We start from the raw sequence: 19,982 nt of genomic DNA, 5'->3' as shown, positions 1-19,982 counted from the left end.
TGAACTGTTTCGCCTCCCTCTCCAGAGCTGAGCCCCTCTCTCTGCCGGCACAGGAAGTGAGAAGCATGTGACTCAGCCGCCCCTCTCCCTTGGCCTAGCAGTGGGTTTCCGCCCCACCGTGGGCCGAGCTCTGTGGGCTTGTTCCTGAGTCTGTGTCATTTTGAGCTGATGGGGGAGGGGGAGCTGGCCTGGGCGGGGGCTGGGGGCTGGCCTGGAAGCTGCCCCCTCCCCCCATGGCCAGCCAAGGCTTCTCGTCAGTCACGTGGTCCCAGCCGTGGCTCCTCAGGAATGCAGGGAGACCACATCTGGCTGGGACCGGCGCTGCCGCCTCCCCCTCCTGGCCACCCCCCTCCCACGTGTGCGCCTGTTCCGCTGAGATGGTGGCCCGGGCCCCAGAGCTGCAGCTGCTGTGCCTTTTGTGGAGTCATTTCCTCTCCCTGCTACTGTCCCAGGTCCCTGCCTCCCCTCCCCGGCCCTGGAGGGCTCTGAGCAGTGGGAGGGGATTTCTCCGCCGGCCTGGGCCTGCTTCCTGCCCTGGCCGTCTCTCCTGGGAGAGGCTCTGGAGCTGGTGGTGGCGCGGCTGGACTCAGGGCTCCTGGGTGCCCCCGGCCGGGAGGATGCTCCAGAGGGGAGGGGGTGAGCGGGGGGCGAGGGAGTCGCCACTCAATGCCCAGCGCCTCACCAAGGCCCGGGTGTCGCAGGTGCAGGGAGACAGCAGAGCAAGGAGTGGCCACTGTCACCAGTCCTCGGCCCCGTGGTGTGGCCGACCCCAGCTGTAGACGGCTCTGCCGCCCTCCCCAGCACCAGCGGGGATCTCGCCCACCCCTTCCTCCTCGCCCACCCCATCAGCCGGGCCAGGATGCCCTGGACGTCCAGCGGGCGTGGTGGTGAAGGTGAAGGTGGAGTGGCCTCACTGCAGGCCCGCCGCTGTCCCTGGCATCATGGGCTGGCTCCTTTGGCGAGAGCCCTGAGCCGTGGGACACAGTGACCAGGCTTCCTGGGAAGACAGCGGCCCCCACCCCTCAACCCTGGAGTCCAGCTGAGTGGCTCCAGGCTTGGGGAGGGGAGGACATTCCAGACAAGCCTGGAGAGGGATGGGGTTTTAGGGGGCAGAGGAGGGGAGGACAAGAGGAAGGACAGCCCGGCTTGAGTCTCTTTCCCTGCCTGTGACATGGGGACAGTCCTTTAGGGGATTAAGTGGTATTTTACTATGGACATGGGGTTGGCTTGCCTGAGGTCACCCCCAAGGTAGTCAGGGAATGTCCCCTCCCCCTTCCCTCCTCAGCACTGGAGGAGAGAAGTGGGGGGCCCACGAGCCGGGAAGGGGGCCTGCAGAGGGGCATTCTTGAAGACACTCAACTTCCTGTCCTGAAGGTGTCTCTGAGGTGACCCCACCAGGGTCCCCTTCAGCTCACCATCACAGAAGTTCCCAGCAGCCCTTCCCGCCTTGGATGGCCCAGAGGTTGGATTGGGCCCGACCTGGGTTCAAATCCAGGCTCCACCGTTTGTTAACTCGCAGCTGTGACTCTGGCCAGTCCTTGGCTCAGCCACGGACTGGGGTTGGGAGTCGGGGCGAGGGCTTTAGAAGCCACGTCCGCCCCCTTGGCCCGCGGCAGATGCACCTCCTGCTGGTGCCCCGGCCTGTGCCCTCCCTCGGCCCTGGCCTTGTGCTCTTCCCTCTGCCTGAGCCCCCTCTGCCGAAGCCTCGCTCTAGACAGACCCAGGGCAGGGGACAGACCCGGGTATGGGACATCTGGGGAGCAGGTGTTGAGATCTCAGCCAGTTTGGGGTGAAGCCGGCGCTCCCCCTCTCCGGGCGGAGTTGCAGTGCACGCAGGTGTCTGGGGCGCTGTCACAAGCCCATCACGCCTGGCCCTTCACCCCAGTCCGCGAGTCACGGAAGGGCAGACACTTCTGCACTGTCAACACCAGGCCCGCTGAGCCAGGCCTTCCTGCCAAACTCCTGGGAGGGACGTGGCGAGGGCAGTGGGCTCGGGCCTGGGCGGGCAGCTGCCCTCCGCAGCGGAGCCTGTCTCTGGTGTTCTGGGAGCAGTGAGCCAGCTGCCTGAGCCGCCCGGCTTTGCCAAGAAGAGGCCCTGACACCTCCCGAGCGGGCACACCATTGGGGCGGCTTGGGACATACCATGGAGCGGGGGTGCAGGGTCAGGCTGGGAGGGCTGAGGTGGAGGCACCAGTGGAGGGTCTTCAGAGTCCGGCCACTGCAGTGCCAAGCGCCGGCCAGTATCACTGGGGAGCGTCTGCCCCGCCCAGAATCAGCGTCTCAGGGTTTGCTCGGTGACAAGATCACCAGGTGATTCCTGGGCACATTATTTGAAACTGCTTCAGGGCAGGAGCTGGCTTGGATCCCAGCCGTATGCGAGCTGTGTGACCTTAGACAATTACTTCGCCTCTCTGAATCTCAGCTCCCTCATCTGCAAAATGGATTTGGATAAAAATTCTCTACCAGAGAGGGTTAATAACTCACAGCCAAGAGATGATGTGTGTGAAGGGCGCTGAGCCACCAATGTGGGACCCAGACCGAGTCTGCCAGCAAACGGCTGCTGCTGCCGCCGCCATCGGGGATCCACAGGCGTAGGGCGGTTCTCACCCTGGGTTGATTCAGGGCAATCACTTTCCCTCTCTGGGCCTCGTTTTCCCCAGCTGTACAATGGGCCTCTCGGCCCCTGCCCTGCCTTCCACACCTGGGGTTGCTCAAAGGCAAGGTGGGGGTCTCCTTCCCCCAGGCCCACCTGGGGCAGAGGGGTGTCATTCTTCGCCCCTCGTTGCCCGGGGCTGTGAGGACACTGGTGAGGCTGAGGCTCAGACGCTCTGGCACGGGCCTGCTCGGCAGCGTTGCTCTCAGTCCCCTTGCCCCGGAGCAGAGCGGCCAGGAGAGATGATTCAGCTGGGGCCCAGTGATCTGAGGGGAGCCCCAGATGCCGTGCTGCAGGGTCGGCGAGGGTGACCTGGGAACTTCCCCCACTTGGCATCCCGTCCCCACAGGGGGCCTGTCCTCGGGAGAGGTGGCCTTGGGCAAATCACGTGCACGCTCACAGCCTCAGTTTCCCTCTCTGCACGACAAGGGGCATCCAGGGAGTGGCCCCCTCCAGGTTAGGCCCTGAGCCTCCTGAGTGTCCCCTGTGTCCTCCAGGGCTGGCGGAGCCCCAGCCCCAGCCCTGCTGTCTTCGGGTCCAGGCCCTGGAGCCCATGGCAGGTGCAGGCCGGGCAGCTACGGTGGGCTGCTGAGGACCAAAGTGAGCAGAGTGCTGTCCTCGGGAGCCGGGAGCGAGGGGAGGAATTTCCGTCTGTGTGCAAACAGCATCCGTTTTCTCCTGTTTCCAAAAGCCGGTGACGTAACCGCTCTCCCTCCGTCCATCCCTCTCTGGGGCCTATTTTTAGCTGGCCCGACAGCATCCTAAAGGCTCTAGACTCCTGCTCTGTGGCCTTGTAGGGAGGGCTGCGGAGGAGCAAGACAGAAGCTCATCTGTCTGGCCCGGGGGTGGCTGGGGGAAGGGAAGGGAACTGGCCCTGGCTCCTCCAGGGGGGGAGGAGGGGCCAGAGACCCTGGTCTCAGGCTTGGAGGCTCCTGGCCTCTGGGGAGCCCCCCCCCCCGGGGGGACACTGAGCAGTCAGCATGGAACCCCCCCCTCGCTCTACCTCGGGCACGTGGCCCCGAGCCTTGCCTTCTCCACCTGTCGTGGGGGAAACCCACCCGTGCCACGGGGCTGGATTGCTTTGTGCAAAAGGTGCCCAGCTACAGAGGAGTCTCCAAAAAGGGAGCTGGCATTGTTGATGTTGCTATTTTTACAGTCAGCATGAGGCCCCAGGGACTCCCTCCTCCCCCCTGCTGTTAATCTGGGGTGCCTTAAACCCTCATGCGTCTGTGCCCCTCTATCTTTTCCTGTTCTTTCAACCAATTGTGTACATGAATGAAATGATTTGCAGGTGTACTTAGAGTCGAGTCTGGCCTATAATAAATGTTAGGTAAATGAGAGCTGTATTTGTTAGGTTTTGCTTTAATGTAATAAAACAATCTGGGTTTGAATTCTGACTGCACCCACTGACTAGCTGTGTGTCTTTGAGCAAGACATTCAACCTTTCTGAGCTTAGTTTTCACATCTGCAAATGGAATAACAACACCTATGTAGGTTTCTGTGTTGGTTAGCGTGGGCTACGAAACACATAGGCTCCAAGACTGCCATGTGCAGCGTAGCGAGTTTGTTTCTTGTGGGTGCAGAGAAGCGGGGAGGGCGGAGCTGGCGGCTGCCTGGCGCTGAGGCCAGCTTTGCTGCTGTGTCTTGCTGCAGCAGCTGGAGCCCCAGCATCTGTACAACACTTTACAGTTTGCATGAAGGGGTGGTGACCCTCTGGGCCGCCCGCCCCCCAGCGCCAGCCTCATGTCTTGAAGTGATCCCTGTCACCAGCTGCTACTATGGTTAGCGCCAGCCTAGCTGTCTCCCTGCACCCTCACCCTTGGCTAGGCGCTCCGGGAGGGCAGGAGGGGATGGGGTCACTGTGCTGCTCCCCGGCCCAGCCTAGGGACAGCCTGGGGTGGGTGCTGGGGCTACCTGGATACAAGGAGGTCCCCCTCTGATCCCCTGTTCTCTTGGCTTTTGCAGATGGGAGGAGGAGCTGGCCAAACGCATGAACCTTCAGACCATGGTGGACACCCTGCAGGAGGTGAGAGCCCTCGGAGGTCCCCACGGGGGGTGGGGTGGGGTGGGGTAGGCGGACAGTCAGTTGGCCCAGGCTTCATAGGACAAAGCTGGAAAATGACTCCGAGCACAAGCCCTGCTCTGTGGTCACTTCTGCTGCCCCCACCTCTTCCCTGTGGAGGAAAGGTCCTGTCCACCTCCTCTGCTGGAGAGCTAGGGAGGGCCCAGCACAGGTGACAGAGCAGGAGAGCCTGGGTCCCTCTGTCTCCCCGCCTGCGTTGGGCTAGGTGGGCTCCAAGTTCCCCTGCCCCTCAGCTTGTGGTTCCCCTGAGCTGGGACTGGGAGAGCCCATGGTCACGTCCCAGGTGGGTCTCTGGCCCCAGCAGGTGCCACAGAAAATGCTCCTTACCCGCCCACGGAGCACCCTGACCTCCCATTTCACCCCTTGGCCTCTGTTTTCCTCTCAGCCAAATGGGAACAAGAGCAGAAAAGTTCTTTCAAGACATTGTAAACGTTGGGCCAGGGACAGAGCACAGGGGTAGAGCACTTGCCTAGTAAGCCCCTGGGTTCCGTCCCCAGTGCCACAAGTAAATAAGTCAGTAAGTGAAGAAATAGATGAATAAATAAAATTGCTGTCTGATGTTTCAAGCACTTACTGTCGGGCTGGGGACACAGCCCAGTGGGTAGGGTGCCTGCACCAGGCCCTGCGTTCAATCCCCAGCACCGCACACAAAAAAGCACTCAGTGTCTAAGAAAGAGACGGATTGAAGTAACTATCACCGCGAGGAAGGAGAAGGGTAAACATCCCTCTTTCTTTTATAACAAAGTATTCTTTCTTTACAAATCCAACATGTTCACAGTCAGACATTTGGAAAATTAGAAAAGCACAAAGAACAGAGTCAGGGTCACCTGCAGTTCTCCCCTCCGCAGCTTGTCCCCGGCCTGCCACCTGTTATATGGGCATGTGTGACGTGGCCATTTTTAAGACCAGAGGCGGTCAGTCCCTGGCAGTGCGCCGTGGGTCAGCCTGGCATTTCAACACGCGGGGCCCTCGTTACCCTGACCGCTCCTGTCTCCCCCGCCGTGATGATGTTTGGGAAGTGCTTGGAGGGGTCAGCAGGGCCCGGCGGGACGCGGTCCTCGGCACCCCCTCCCTGGCGCGCAGGCACCAGGTGTCCAGTTCCTCGTGCCCCTTGCTCCCTCTAAAGCCTGCCCATCTCCGTCCGCAGGCGGCGCAGGAGGCCGAGGCCATCCAGGAGGAGATGAACGAGAAGATCGAGAGGCTCAAGGCCGAGCTGGTGGTGTTCAAGGGGCTCATGAGTGACGTAAGTGCCACCGCCGCTCTCAGTGTCACCACCTCTCCCCACACCCATCATGCAAAACGCTTCCTTCACTCCGAGGCTCCGAGCTCGGCTTCTAGTTAGAGTCCTGGCTGGCTGCGTTTGTCCTGAGGGTGACCTGAGGGTGACGGATGCATCACGGAGACCAGGCGCCCTCCTCCCGCCCCCCACGTCCGCTTCCCGGTCTGAGTAGAGATGCATTAATCTGCTGCTTAACCCATCCGCCCCCGGGCTCTCGACGCGTGCGTGTGGCCCCACTCCTTCCCGCTCGGGGCCTGGGTGTCTGGGCACGGGCGACAGTGTGGACTGGGCTGAGCCGGGTGGCTGTGTCGAGTCAGGAAGGGCCAGTGTGTGTCCTGGGCAGTCTGGGACCCTCTGAGCACAGGGCAGCAGAGCCTCCTTGGAGCAGTGGCAGATGTAGGGGGAGCCTGCTGGAAAGCAGTGCTGTGTGCCGGTGCCTCGGCCCGGCGTGGCTCCTGGTGCCCAGGGCCCTGCGGCTACGTACGTGTGGCTGGGCGAAGTCATGGGGGGTCAGGTGGTGGCCACCTGGCTTCCCCTCATTGGGTCCAGGGGGACCCCACTGTCCTAGGCAGGTCCCCACTGCCAGCTGTGGGAGGAATCCAGGAGAGCGAGTGGCCTTGGTGGCACCTGTGTGGCGGGTGGGTGTGTCAGTGGGAGAAGGAGGGCGTCTCTCAAGGTGGGGTGTCTGTCTCTTTCCTTTGCTTTAACAAACACGGACTCTGCACCCTTCCCAGAGGGCGCCTTGCAGCCCTGGGGAGACCAGCACACACGGCCGCGCCTCTCACTCCCGAGGTCCCCACACAATCCCCACCCCAGCAGCGCTGACCCCACCCTCTACCCAAAGGACAGGCTCAAGGCCCCCGGACTCCAGGGGCCTCCCCCGACACCTGGGGCTCTCCCCACCTCTCCAGCCGGCCCCCATGCTTCCTCCGTCCCTCGCTCACGTAACCCCTGCTGTCCTCCCTGCAGCCCATGACAGACCTGGACACAAAGATCCAAGAAAAGGCCATGAAGGTGGACATGGACATCTGCCGCCGAATCGATATCACGGCCAAGCTGTGCGATGTCGCGCAGCAGCGGAACTCGGAAGACGTGTCCAAGATCTTCCAGGTGACTAGGGCCGCCCCGCACACCAGCTGCCCCCCACCTCCCAGAGCAGCCCAGGCCTCCACCACTGCCCGGCAGACCCTCCCTGCCTCCCTCCTTCCACCTCTGCTCACGTCCCCTCCTGAGAGGTAGCGTCGACCCGGCCCTACGGCCTCCCCAGGAAAATGTAGACCCAGGACCACGGACGTGTAGGCCCCCGACTGCCCTGACTGATTGAGCCACGGCCCAGGGGAGTGCGGCCCGGGGTTCCGCACCAAGGAAGGAAGTGGCAGAGCTGGGCCAGGACTCGGCTCCTGACCCACACTGTGTCCACTGCTTCCCTTCCCACCTTCTCTTCTGGGTGCTGGGACTGGGCATGGTCCCCATGGTGGTATCCCTTATAGGGAGACCTGGGGGAACAGCCTGAGCCCGGCAGGTGGGCCTCAGGATGCAGAAGAGAAGCTGTGGCCCGTGGCAGGTTTTCATTCCCCTGAAGAGTCTCGGCACCCCCCAGACCTAACTGAAAGTGTGGGCAGCCCTGAGAGATGGCGGTCAGTTAGCGCTGGTGGGGCTGTCCCCTGGAGAGGGCTCGGGGGCTGCCGCAGCTGACGAGGACAGGTGTCACTCTCTGGAGGCTGCTTCCTGAGTTTCGGGTTGTGATCTGGCTTCTGCTTGAGCCCAGGGCCCTCTGGTGTGCTGATGCTTTACGTGTGTGACTCTGGACATGGCTGGGTGAGGTCCGGGGCCTCACTGGGCCCCTTTTGTGACCTCCATGCCTTCTTGCTGGCCCTGTGCTGGGGAGCAGGAGGTCCTTGTGCCCCTCATTTGCTTGTGTCTTGTCTGCTTGGAGTGGAAGCTGGGTGGATCTCTGGTCGCCTGTCCGTCTGCTGCCTGTGCATGTGAGGAGAGCACTGGGGGCACACAGCTGTTTAGGCCTCTGTCTGGGGGTCTCTGTGGCTGGCTCTGAGGCACCCAGGCAACCGTGCACCCTGGCCTGGCCCCTCTGCCTCCAGTCATGGAGCTGCCTGTCTGGTGGAGGGCCAGCTGAGGTGGCCCAACCACCAGGCCTCCCAGGGAGGGCAGGGTCCGGGCCACCTGTATTCTTCACCCTGCATGTCACCCCTCACGCTTCCTGCTAATGCCGCCCGCTTCTTAGAGGACCTGCGCACCTTCCCTGCAGTGGCTGGCCCCGGCCACGCTCCATCACCCCCCGAGATGCCGGTTTCCTTTTCCGCCCACCTCCACTCTCCTTCCCAGCCCCCCAGTTATTGTGATCTCTTTGTTTCCGGTCCAGGTGGTCCCCAAGAAGAAAGAGCGTAAGGTGACTTCGGACGATGACATCTCTGAACAGGATGGAGAGGTGAACCGGTTCTCGGACGACGAGGTTGGCTCCATGAACATCACGGACGAGATGAAGCGCATGTTTAACCAACTGTGAGTGTCCCCGTGCCCAGGTGGCTGGCGGGATGGGCTGGGCCCTGGGGCCTGGGCTGAGAGTGCCCACAGGGGTGTTTGGTGTGCGTAGGGCAGTGTTCTGGAGGAATTTGGGTTCATGTTCAACAGGGATAGTCTGGAAGTTTTGTGGTTTCAGCCTCTGTTGGGAGCTGGAGAGGGTGAGTGTCCCAGGGCTCAGGGCACAGTTGACAGGGCCTGAGAGCGCTGCTGAGTTTGGACATGGTGAGGCGTGTGTGCTATTTACCTCCATCCCGCTCCGTCCTCTGTTTTAGAATCCTCACCCCCAGAAGGGAGGTCAGAGGAGGGATTGCTTTGGCTGGGGAGAGGGGTGCTCTTGCCTGTGGGATGAGGGACTGGGCTGTCCCCTCCCTGCTCATGCGTAGAAGGGTCTGTGCCTGTGGATGAATCTAGAAGGGGCCAGAGGTACAGTGGTCTTCTTGTGGGCTGTTCCTGATCAGGCCCAGGCACCCCTCACGTCCCTCTGCCTTGGTGGGCTGGCTGGGCCACCCTCTCAGGGCCTTGGAAGGGCCACGGCATTCTCCCAATGTCCTCCACGCTGAGGCGCTTCTCGGCCAAGGTGCTCAGCCGGTGCCCGGGATTCAGACCTGGGCTGCGTCGAGAGAGCGTGCTCTTGCCTCGAGGTGCTGCCCAATCATGGCAGAATCGGCCAGGCATGGTCAGTGGTGGCCAGAGCCAGCCTGTGCCATCTCTGGGAAGCTGACTGAACACATGTGCTACCTGTGGGCAGGCACAGTGATGTCACATTAGTCACTTAAAAATTGCCATTGCGGGAAATTGGCAGATGCTCACCATCAGTCAGGGCTCCCCGCCCCGCCCCACAGAGAGCTGGTGTGCCAAAACTCCCCGGGTGTGGCCGACCTGCGGCCAGCGTGGCCCTGTGGCCTTGGCTTGTCCGTGCTGTGTTCTTGACCCAGATGCATCTTGAATCCACGTAGTATCCTGAAGTGGGATGGGGAGGGGCAGCAGGTCAGCCGCGGGCACTGGGTGAGAGGCAGGGCAGGCTTGGGCCTTGATCTGTGGGTCTGCCTTTCCCTCTGGCCCACTGGCCTGCTCTCCCCCTGGAGTCCCTTGTAGTTGGGACCCTGAGAAGGCAGCTTTTCCCTGGGCCTCCCAGCTGCGAGGCTGACTTGGCATCACCTTGTCCCCGGAGCGTGCCACCAGCCCCTTTGTCATACAGAGAAGGAAATGGGCTCAGAGAGGGCATGCGGGCGCAAGGACCAGGAAGAGCCAGGCTCCAGCTCTGGGTCCAGGGCTTTGTCCCTCTTCCATGTCTGCATCACTGTCCCTCTCTGGTCCCTTTTCACTAAGCCAGGCTGACTGTGTGGATGAGGTGACAGGGGCAAGAGCTAGAACTGGGGGGTGCTGGGAGCCCCCTGCCTGTTTCTCCCCTGGGCCTGTGGGGCTGCATTTTGGAGGTTTGCTATTTGAGGGTGGCGAGGAGACCCCCAGACTCCGATTCACCTTACGACACGATCTCACGCGCTCATCTTCTGCTGACAGAGGCCTTTTGAAAAGAACCATCGGTGGGGTCCGGGTTTTCTGAATGTCACTGTGACATTGGCAAGCCTAGGACAGTGGAATGCCACAGAGACCCCAGGTCGGTTCCATGTGGTTGAGCGAAAGGGCTTCTCTGAAGACATCATTGTCCTCATTTTCGTGTTAAGCTGACCAGGTTGGGTGAACTGGAAAGGGCACACACCGGACATGGCTCCTGTGTGTAAAAAGCGTGCTCAGGTCCAAGCCAGGCCAGACCCGTGCAGCAGCGTCCACGGGTCTGCATGAGGCTCAGGATCTCGTTACATTTCTCTGGTTGCAAAGTGGCCTTAGTTAAAAAATAAATAGATAAATCCTGTGATCATTTTGCTTGATCCCCGTGTCCTGCATTTCCAGGCGAGGTGGCAGGGACCCAATGGACAGGCCCTGGCTTTCCCTCTAACTTATCCGCTAGCCGTGGACCCACGCCAGAGGCCGCTCCGGGCCAGTTCTAGCCAAGTCTTTGAACAGACGCGCCCATGTCAGTGCTGTTTTGTTTTGATCCGAATCAGTTGCTTGGGCTTCGGACCAAGGAAAAAGGGAGGAATTTGATGCCTCTCTGCCTGGGCCAGCCCTCCTCCTCTGGCCGCCACTGCGGGATGGGGAGGCTCTTGCTCTTGTCTATCTTCCTGTCCTTCCTGGCCCGCCATCCTCAGCCACCGGGTTTCCTTCAGATCCCAGGCACTGGGAAGGAAGTGAAGTCAGGGGTGGAGTATGTGAACTGTGACGGGGTGACCCAGTGGCTCCTGGTGGCGCCTCCCTCTCCATCCCAGCCCTAGATCTTGTCCTTGGACTCATGGGGCCACCTACAGGCTCCTGCAGGAACAGCTGTTGGGTAGGGAACCTGCCCAGCCTGACTCTAGGGGGCGCTGGAGGCAACTGCCCAGAGGTCCCCAACCCATTCCATTGTAGGATGGTAGGGAACCGTGCCCCAGAGGATCCAGGAAGGGACTGATGGGGACAGTGCAGGCCTGGGTGCAACCCAGGGCTGGAAGTCTGAGAACAGGATCCCACCCTCTGTGCCACTGATGTGTTGGAGTCCTAGACTCAGCCCTCCCTTGGGACAGTGGGTGTGTTGGATGGAATGATCATTAATGTCCCCTCCAGTTGGGTTACCAGGGCCTCTTTAGGGACCCGTTATTCCTGGGCAAATGCTTGGTCAACTTCCAGTTGTAGCCAGTTGGGAGGCTCTAAAACCTTCAGGTTTTTTATTCAAGTCCAGTTTCAGCATGTAGGAGTCCTGTGTGCCTTCTGTCCTATCCCTGATATCCTGATGTCCATCATGTGTGTCACCTCGTATCCCTGGGTCTCATTTTCTCACCTGTAAAATTGGAATAATAATCATGCTTACCTCATAGGGTTGTTTTGGGGTAGAATTGGTTGCATTTCAATACAAGTGTTTGTTCATATTTATATTTCATAATAAAAATATGTTGTAATAAAAATATTTTTTAAATGCATGCTCAGTGGCTAGTCCAGGCTCTGTCAAAAAAAAAAAAAAAAAAAAGATTGGACTTGAGAGGAAGATATCTCTAGTCTTCATTAATTAAAGCCTGGTATCTTAAAAAAATCCTTGTGTGTGTGTGTGTGTGTGTGTGTGTGTAATATAAATCGTACAAATAAAGCATAAATACATTCTGCATTTCACAAGAGTTAAACTCTTTTTGGATATGACAAGTGACCTCGGTGTCTGGCACTCCCATCTTTGTTAAGAAGCCTGGCAGGCCGTACCATGGGGGAAGACACCCCTCTCTGTCCCCAGTATGGGCTGCTGGAACCTGGCTTGGGTTCACTTGTGCCCTCTGATGTCACCCCCATAGGCGGGAGACCTTTGACTTCGATGACGACTGTGACAGCCTGACGTGGGAGGAGAACGAGGACACGCTGCTGCTCTGGGAAGATTTCACCAACTGCAACCCCAGCATCGACCTCCAGGGCGAGGTGGGCCCGGGGCCTGGCATCCTGAAGGCTGGGGGCTGGGGCAGCGCCTTCCCACCACCCCTCAACCCTGTTCTTCCCGTGCAGCCCCCACCACCCAGCTCAATTGTCCCTTCTGTCCTGTTTCCCCAGCAAGAGGAGAATTTGGGCAACTTGATCCACGAGACCGAATCCTTCTTCAAGACGAGAGATAAGGAGTACCAGGAGACCATAGGCCAGATTGAGGTGAGGGCTCGGGCGGCCACAGAGTCCTCAAGGGAGGCTCCCCCAGGTCCACATGGCTGCTGCTCCTGGTGATCAAGTGTCACATGGGTGCGGGCTGGAAAGTGGGGTGAACACAGGCTCAGGAGTCAGGAGGCCTTGGATTCCCTGCCTCGTATTGGAGTCCCATCTTTCTTAGGCTTTTGGTTCCTGGGCTATAAGAGGGGGGTAGTGACCCCTGCCTGCCCCGAGAGTCTTTGGTTTTTTTAATTATTCATTTGAGATGAGGATCCCAGAGTAACCAGAGCTGGCATTTGAGTGATCTGGAGCAACGGTAGGCACAGGGTGAGCCCTTCACAGGCACATGCTCCTAGTGTCCTTACGTCCTTTCGGACCGCAGGAATTGTGTTCCCATAATACAGAGGAGGAGATGAGGTTAAAAGAAACCAAGCGCCTTGCCCGCGCCTTGCCCACGCCTCGCAGCCAGGAAGCAGCGCACAGGCCTGTTCTCTCCAGAGGCTGTGCACGGGACCACTTCTGTAGGGGACACCTGATGCTGTCACCATGCTGGGGAAAGAGATCTCAGGGCCTTCCCTGGAGGGAGCGCTGTTTGGTAGAGGAGAAGGGGTAGAGGAGAAGGGCCAGAGCCACGGACGAGGCAGGACGGCTCTAGTCACTGCTGAGCAAGGAGGAGTCGGGACAATCAGGAGGCACTGCCTCGGGGTTGCTAAGCAACCCTTCCCCTTTGACCAGAAGTACTAGCAAAGGACGTGGACCAGGCAGCAGAGGGCCAGGGGCCGGTGTCCATGAGGCAAGGTCCTGAGGGCGTGGTGCAGTGGGGGCCCCCAGAGAGGGAGGGAGGAGGGAGGTCTTCGGGGATCTGCCACAAAGATGGCTTGTCCTCACTTATTCCCTGGGGTCCCTCCCAGCTGGAGCTGGCCACAGCCAAGAGTGACATGAACCGGCACCTGCACGAGTACATGGAGATGTGCAGCATGAAGCGGGGCCTGGACGTGCAGATGGAGACCTGCCGCCGGCTCATCAAAGGCTCTGCAGACAGGTGCGGACCTGGCCTCCCGGGGAGTCAGCGGCGGGTCCCCAGGGGTCTCCTGGGCTGCCCCTCACAACCTGCCTAAGTGTCATCTCCCCACCGTCGGTCTGTCCACCCACCCACCCACCCACGCAACCACCGTGCACCCTGTGAACATGAGCCCACCTACTGTGTGCTGGGTGGCTTACCCAGCTCACCTCATGGAACTCCCACAGCAACCCTGTCCCCGTGATTCAGCGGGTACTTACCAAAGGCCTGCTGGGTGCGAGGCCTCGGGGATCCAGAAATGAGCAGTCGGGGCCTCAGCGCTCAGGGGGCCGTGGGGAGGTGGGCAGGGCCCTCCCCCCCTGCGGGGGCTCGGGCTCCCATTGGTCTGTCGGAAGTGAATTCCCTTCTTCCTTTCCCGTCTCCCGACCCAGGGCCCAGATGGGTCTGCCCCAGGAGACTGACATGCATCAGGCCTTGCCCACAAAGAGCGAGCCCAGGCCTTCAGGACACATAGCTTTGTTGGGGGTCAGACACGCTGATAATAGAGTCACACGTGGAGAATGCTTGGCCTAGAGCACAGATATGTGTGGCTGGCAATCCTGGCTCTTGTGATGGCTGTCACTAGAGAGCAGCTCTGTGGGGAGCAGTGTGTGCTTAGCCCGTCCTCTCTTCAACTCGTGGAATCCCCAGAACACACTGCGATTACAGCTTGCCCCTGTCCCCAGCCAAGTGTGATGGAGCCCGAATCTCAGTACAGCGTTGTTGACCTCCAGCTGGGGTAGCCTCCTGACTTGAGGTTTAGTGAGCACCTACTATGTGCCTGGACCTGGATGGGATGATTGCAGGATAGGAACCAAGCTTGATCCATGGCCCCTGCTTCTGAGGAGCTTTCTGCCTGGTGAAAGTAGAGGCCGGGGCACGGGAACTCGAGAGGTCTCCAGAGTCAAGTTCAACTCATGAGCTTGAAGGTTCCTATACAAACAGAGCAAGGGCAGGGTTTAGGGCAGGACCCCTCTGAGAGCAGATGGTGGCTGCTCGGCTTTCCTGTCCCTTGATCCCCTCAGGAGCCCCCCCCATGCTGACTGTCCCCCGTTTCCCCATGTTTCCCAGGAATTCGCCGTCCCCCAGCTCTGTGGCCAGCAGTGACTCAGGAAGTACAGACGAAATCCAAGATGAGCTGGAGCAGGAGGGGGACGTGGAGCCGATGGTCAGCTGATGACGGAGCCCCAGGCACCTGGTGGTCTTGGTGATGGGCCTGCGCCCCTTCTCTCCAGGGGGCCAGGAAGGCTCCTCCCATGGGCTCCAGTCCTCCCCACACAGACTTCCTCTGCCTGCCCTTCTCTGGAGGCCCCAAGGGGCCGCTGCTTCCTTCCACCGCCCCCACGACCAGTGCCCCTCTCCATCCACCCCCCACCCAAGGAATGGTGCTGTCAATTTCTATTGTTCTCCATGTTACAAATGCAGACTTCTGTCGGAGGATGCAGTGTGAACTGTGCCTTCTCCCTTAAGCTGAGCCACTTTGAGCTCCAAAGATTTATTCCTGGCAGGTGTTTTTATACAAAACTCTAAGGTGAGGGCGGGGCCCGGCCTGCATCGCGCGGTTTCTACCCTCCCACCTGCTGCTCTGATTGGCCATGAGCTTTGGCTCCCTTTCTGCGTTGCTGACACCCGGGGGGCTCTCCCTTCCCTGGGAAGGAGCTCTTGCCTCTGGGCCTGGCGGGGACCTCCTGGGCCCTCACTTACTGAAAGAGAAAGGTGGAAGGAAGGGAGGGAAGACCAATTTTTATTTTCTGTCTTGGATCTAGTGGCAAAGTAGAGGGACAAGGCACTGTGGGGGGCGGGGGGTGGAGCCTCACTGTGTTTAAACTACTATGCAAAAAAAACAAAACAAAAAGCAGCTTGCCTTATATCTTCCTGGATGGCAGGCCCTCTCCCGGCTCCTGGCTCCCCCCCGGAGCTGGGAGGGAGGCTGAGGTTGGAGCCATCTCCCTCGAAGCCTCCGAGGGTGCGCCTCCGTAGGTCCAGGCTGGGAGCGAGGCCTGCGTTCCTGCCAGGCCCGCCCCACCTGACCACTCGCTTTCTTGGGGACCTCTGTGGGGTGGGGTTGGGCTTGGGGCGCTTTTATTGTCCTGATGACTTGATGTTCTCCTCTCCCTCTCCAGCCAATAATAAGGATTTATAGAGCTGTAATTTCTCTGTGAGAAAGTCTGAAGGGGCCAGGCCTGGTACCTCTTCCGTCCATGGTAGGGCTCCCATTGGTGCCCGCCTCCCGCCATCTTGGTTCTCCACTGTCCTGTGGTCACCTGGCATTAGGCCACTGGCAGGAAAGAGGCATTGGAAAGGGGAGCGGAGGGAGGTGGCAGGGGCTGCTGGTGGGTTAGTGTCTGGAGGTGGCTTGAGGAGAACCCCAGTGGGGGCCGTCCTTGTTCTGCGCACGGACACGTGAGCCTTTTTCCGTCATTCACTTTACCCACCAGCTGGGGAGTTCATCTGAGCCAGTATCTCCCCACGGTTTGAGGGGGCCTGAGTTGGAGGGCCCTTTGTTGAGACCACCCACCAAATCTCAGCTGGGAATCAGTCTAGCAGGCTTCCTCCCCACAGCTGTGTGTCCACTCCAGTGGGTGGGTGCCCATTTTTGTTTTTTGTTGGCCCAGGAGCTCCCTCTGGAGGTCAAAGAAACGAAAACGTGCCCCCTCGTGGGCCGAGGAGCACTCTGGCTGGAGAGGGTTGGTGGTTCCCTGACTCCCCTCTGCAGGGTGCCACTGGCCGTTCAGGGCCTTCTCTCGTCCATTGTCCCCACGTTTTGCTGTCTTAAAACCCTTGTACATTGCATTCATCAATATGTGGAGAGAGAGAGAGAGAGAGTCATTGCCTGTGATATAATTTATCAGAATCTGGTGGTGTTTCTCCTGAGCTTTTCCCTTTGTTTTATTTGGGGGGCGCATCCTGCTAGCCCCCGGGCAGTCTGGCGGCACGGCTTCTGACCTCCTCATCTCTCGATGGCCAGACAGCTCCTTTGGCAGGTACTTGGAGGGATCAAGGTTTTGGAAGAGAGACAGCCCCTTCCCCCCTCTTCACTGGCCCTTGTTGTAAAGGTTACAGGGTTCACACATATCTGATTATTATTATTATTGTTGTTGTTTTATTTTGATTTTAACCAAAGGTTATCGGAGCGGGTTGGGCTTAGACCTCAGCTGCTGAAGAGATTTCCCATTTCCATGGGGGCAGGAAGATGGCCGCCCCCGTGGGTGTCCCCAGCCTGGGGCTGAGGGAGGCGTCCAGGGCTGTGGGGCAGGCTGGGTGAGAGCCAGCCCTGGGCTGTTCCTCCAGGTGGTGGGAGGGTCACAGACCTATCTGTAGTTAGGACAGTTGGGCAGCAGTGTAAGTGTTTGGGGGACAGAGGTCACGGTGGCGGTGGTGTCCTGTGGTATTAGTTTGCTTCCCCCTTGTCCACATAGGCCATTTGTCTTCAGGGTGCTCTGATTTGTCCAGGGAGTGTGAGAATGGCTGGTGCCAGAGAGGGTCCCTGGCCTGAGCGTCCCTTCCTGCTGGCTCCCACCACCTGCTCTCCTCTGGGGAACTGAGGCTTTGGGGCAGTGGGGAGGACAGCAGACCAGGGTGTGGCCAGCTGCCTCCTGGGCAGGGCCCTGGGTCTGGCCTGGTCACTGTCCACTCCACTCAATTCTTTAGGTTGGTTGCCAGTGGGCCCTGCTTGACCCCTCGCCACGAGCCCACAGCTTGCCAAGAAAGACCCCACCACTCACTGGGGCAGCACGTGGCCCAGTTGGGGCCAGCTGGTCCGTCCTTTGTAGAGCTGTAAATACTTCATTTTTTTGGTTTTCTATTTGGAAGCCCGGTGTCATATTGACACTGGTATCTTAGACTCGTTCTCAGATGGCCTCTCCTGGCTGCCCTCTCTCACTCTCACTCTCCTAGGTTTGGGGGTTTATAATACACAGGATGGGGGAGCAGCAGAGAAGGTAGCATTCTTTTGACTCCCTGGTTGATTGTGAAACACACACACACACACACACACACTCCTCTGAGATTCTGAACGGTGAAAAAAATGATTGGCCAGCAAACACATTTTGCTTTCTCATGGCAATATGACTGGAGGCTCCAGAGGACCAGTCCGCCCTGGACTCCGCCCTGGAGCTCAGATGACTCGGGAGAGTCCAACTACTTTGGCTTGGGGTGGGAGGAAAGGGGGTGGGGCAGGGGATAATATAAAGGTGTAACTTAAGCTAAATGTAATCTATTTATAAAGCAAGAGACTCTCATCTATTTTTATGAAAGGAAAGGTTTTTTTAAATCTACGGTAGGCAGTTGAGGTAGCCCAGCATTTTTCTGTGGACAAGATATTCTGCATGTTGCTGCTGGATTTCATGTAATCAGTACCCCCGGCCCCTGACTTGCCTTCCTGACCTCATCCACACCCAAGAGCGCATTCAGCAGAGACGAGCCCACTCCACCCTGTTTCCTTCTCCCCTGATCCCTCTACTCTTTGGAAGTCTTGGTCAGGGGAGGCACTTTCAGAGATAGGTGGGCGGCAGGGATTTCCAAATTGAGGGGAGTGGTTGGAAAAGGGGGCATTTGGTAGGGGACAAGCTCTGCTTCAGTCAGCTCTGATTAGGTACCCCAGCTCCGATCTGCCAGTCGGCTGTGTTGGGAGAGGGCTGGGAAGCAGCAGGCTGTGGGTGGTGATGGGGCCGAGGGCTCGGGAGCACAAGACCTCCTTTGGATCTGGGTCTTCGTGGGTCCCAGATGTCAGGCAGCCGGGGCAGGTCTGGAAATTCCCTAAGACACCCAGAGAGCAGCCCTGGCTGTGCCTACTCGGGCCCAAGGCTGCAGTCCTTGTGCTCCTGCAGGGTTCTGGACGAAGGACCCAGTAGACTGCGGGTTTCCTTAGACCTGGTCCTCCTCCTGGGACAATAAGCTTGGCTCTAGATGGCCACTTTCCTAGAGTGGAGCATCTGATCTGCCGGTGGGTAAGGGGAAAGTTGGATTCTCTCTGGGAGGGAGTTTTCTTTCATGGAAGACTTCCTGGCACAGGATGGGTGCACTGCTCACCGTCTCCCTCCTTCCCAAGCTCTCAAAGACATGAAGCAAAGCTCCCTACCAAGACCCCTTTGTGGACATTTTAGCATCTACCTGGTTTTTAGTCCCGTCCTATCCCACTGTTGCTGTTCGTCTGCCAGCTGGGTCTGACATCACTGGGGAGGGGGGTTTGTACTCACTGAAAGACTACTGATCCTACCGGGAAACCAACCTGTTTACTGTACTGTTGTAAATATCATGCCCTTTATATCCTGTATATTGGCTTCTTTTAAATAAAGTGAAATGTCTTAGATTTGACTGTGCATTTATTTATTTTTAAAAATTGAGGATGCAAGTGATGATGGTGGATGGGGGGGCTGGAAGACAAAGGGCCACATAAACACTAAAGCAAACTTATTAGCCAACCCCCGATAAAATGGGGGAAATTTCACTTCACCCGTTAACAGGCACCTCACAATACGATCTTTGGTAGAAGAGGAGGGAGGAATTATGACATGTTTTACAGAAGGGGAACGGAGAGCCAGAGAGATGGCGCGGCTGTCTGCAATGGAAGTCCTGCTGACCATAAAGCTCCCCTTTCTCAAATCTTTCCAATGTGCCCACAGAAGCCTCCTTGCTGGGACTGTGGATTGAATACTGCCTCATGTTCTAGTGTATTCTTGTTAATGGCCACATTCAGGGTGACACTATTCCAACACCTGACAGGGCCTTCTCCAAGGAAGAAGAGGGAAAAAAAACACCATCAGTTAATTCCAAATTCTCTCCCTCCCCCCCCATCTCTAAGCCACGACAGTAGTTTCCCTTCCCTTTTGAATATTTAAATGACCCGATGTGTCTTAAATGGTGTAATCTGGCGGAAAAGGAGTGATGGGGGCAGTCTGAGGTGCATGTTAACACCTCCATTTTACAGAAGAGGAAACCGAGACTCAGAGGGGCTAATGTAATTTTCCCAGTGTCATATCAAGGAATCAGAATTGGCATCGGAAGGGACTCCTAAGCAGGTTCTCGGTTTACAATGCTGCAGGAAATATAAACAGAGGATGAGAAAAGCCTTTAGAGATGGAGTAGGTTCCCACTCTCAGAAGACTTGAGTTTTAAATATGTTCGAGGGCTGAACATCAAACAACCTCAAACCCAGAAAACTGAAATTTTCATGGGGTGGGGGTGGGGCGTAGGAACAACTGGTTTTGCTGCCAGCGGCTAAGCACAGACCCGCTAGGTTTTATCTCCAGTCGATCACTAACTGCAAGGAAGCAGGGACTGGGTAACCAGCTGGCCCCGCGCCAGGCCGGGAGGAGGCGGCGGCTGGGCCCGCAGCCAGGAGGCTGGAGGGAGGAGGTTCGTCCCAGGGCCTGCAGTCCGGGTAGAGGAGGGGAGCTGCCTGCGGTGTGGCCCTACGGGGTCGATGAGCCTGGCAGCGGGGTTGCAGCCCTCCACCCGCCAAGGACGTCGTGGGAGAGGCTAGCCGACCCTGAGGCACCTGTTGTGCGGGTCTGAGGGCGGGGGGCAGCAGGTCCGTCGGCCCTCAGCACGTGCCCCAACCCCGCTCTCTCATTGGCTCCCGCTGCCCCTCTCTCCCAGGCCCAAGAAGGCTGCGACGGGACCGCCCTGCTGATTGGCCCGGGGGCTTCCAAGT

General features: G+C 58.6%; 1 protein-coding gene across 1 annotated transcript in view; it reads left to right on the top strand.

The window, feature by feature from the left end:
• Positions 1-18,638, top strand: part of Iffo2 (intermediate filament family orphan 2) — a 41,841-nt gene extending 23,203 nt beyond the window's left edge. The window contains exons 2-9 of the mRNA XM_027951881.3: positions 4,619-4,679; positions 5,884-5,979; positions 6,985-7,125; positions 8,396-8,535; positions 11,931-12,051; positions 12,181-12,273; positions 13,179-13,309; positions 14,399-18,638. Coding sequence (XP_027807682.1) covers positions 4,619-4,679; positions 5,884-5,979; positions 6,985-7,125; positions 8,396-8,535; positions 11,931-12,051; positions 12,181-12,273; positions 13,179-13,309; positions 14,399-14,504 — 889 coding nt within the window. The 3' untranslated portion in view covers positions 14,505-18,638. The remainder of the gene's footprint in view (positions 1-4,618; positions 4,680-5,883; positions 5,980-6,984; positions 7,126-8,395; positions 8,536-11,930; positions 12,052-12,180; positions 12,274-13,178; positions 13,310-14,398) is intronic.
• Positions 18,639-19,982: the final 1,344 nt, after the last annotated feature.

The sequence above is a fragment of the Marmota flaviventris genome, chromosome 10 (genome assembly GCF_047511675.1).
Source record: "Marmota flaviventris isolate mMarFla1 chromosome 10, mMarFla1.hap1, whole genome shotgun sequence".
NCBI classification, from domain to species: Eukaryota; Metazoa; Chordata; class Mammalia; order Rodentia; family Sciuridae; genus Marmota; species Marmota flaviventris.
The sequence above is the reverse complement of the archived record's forward strand: the minus strand, read 5'-3'. Positions and strand labels throughout refer to the sequence as shown.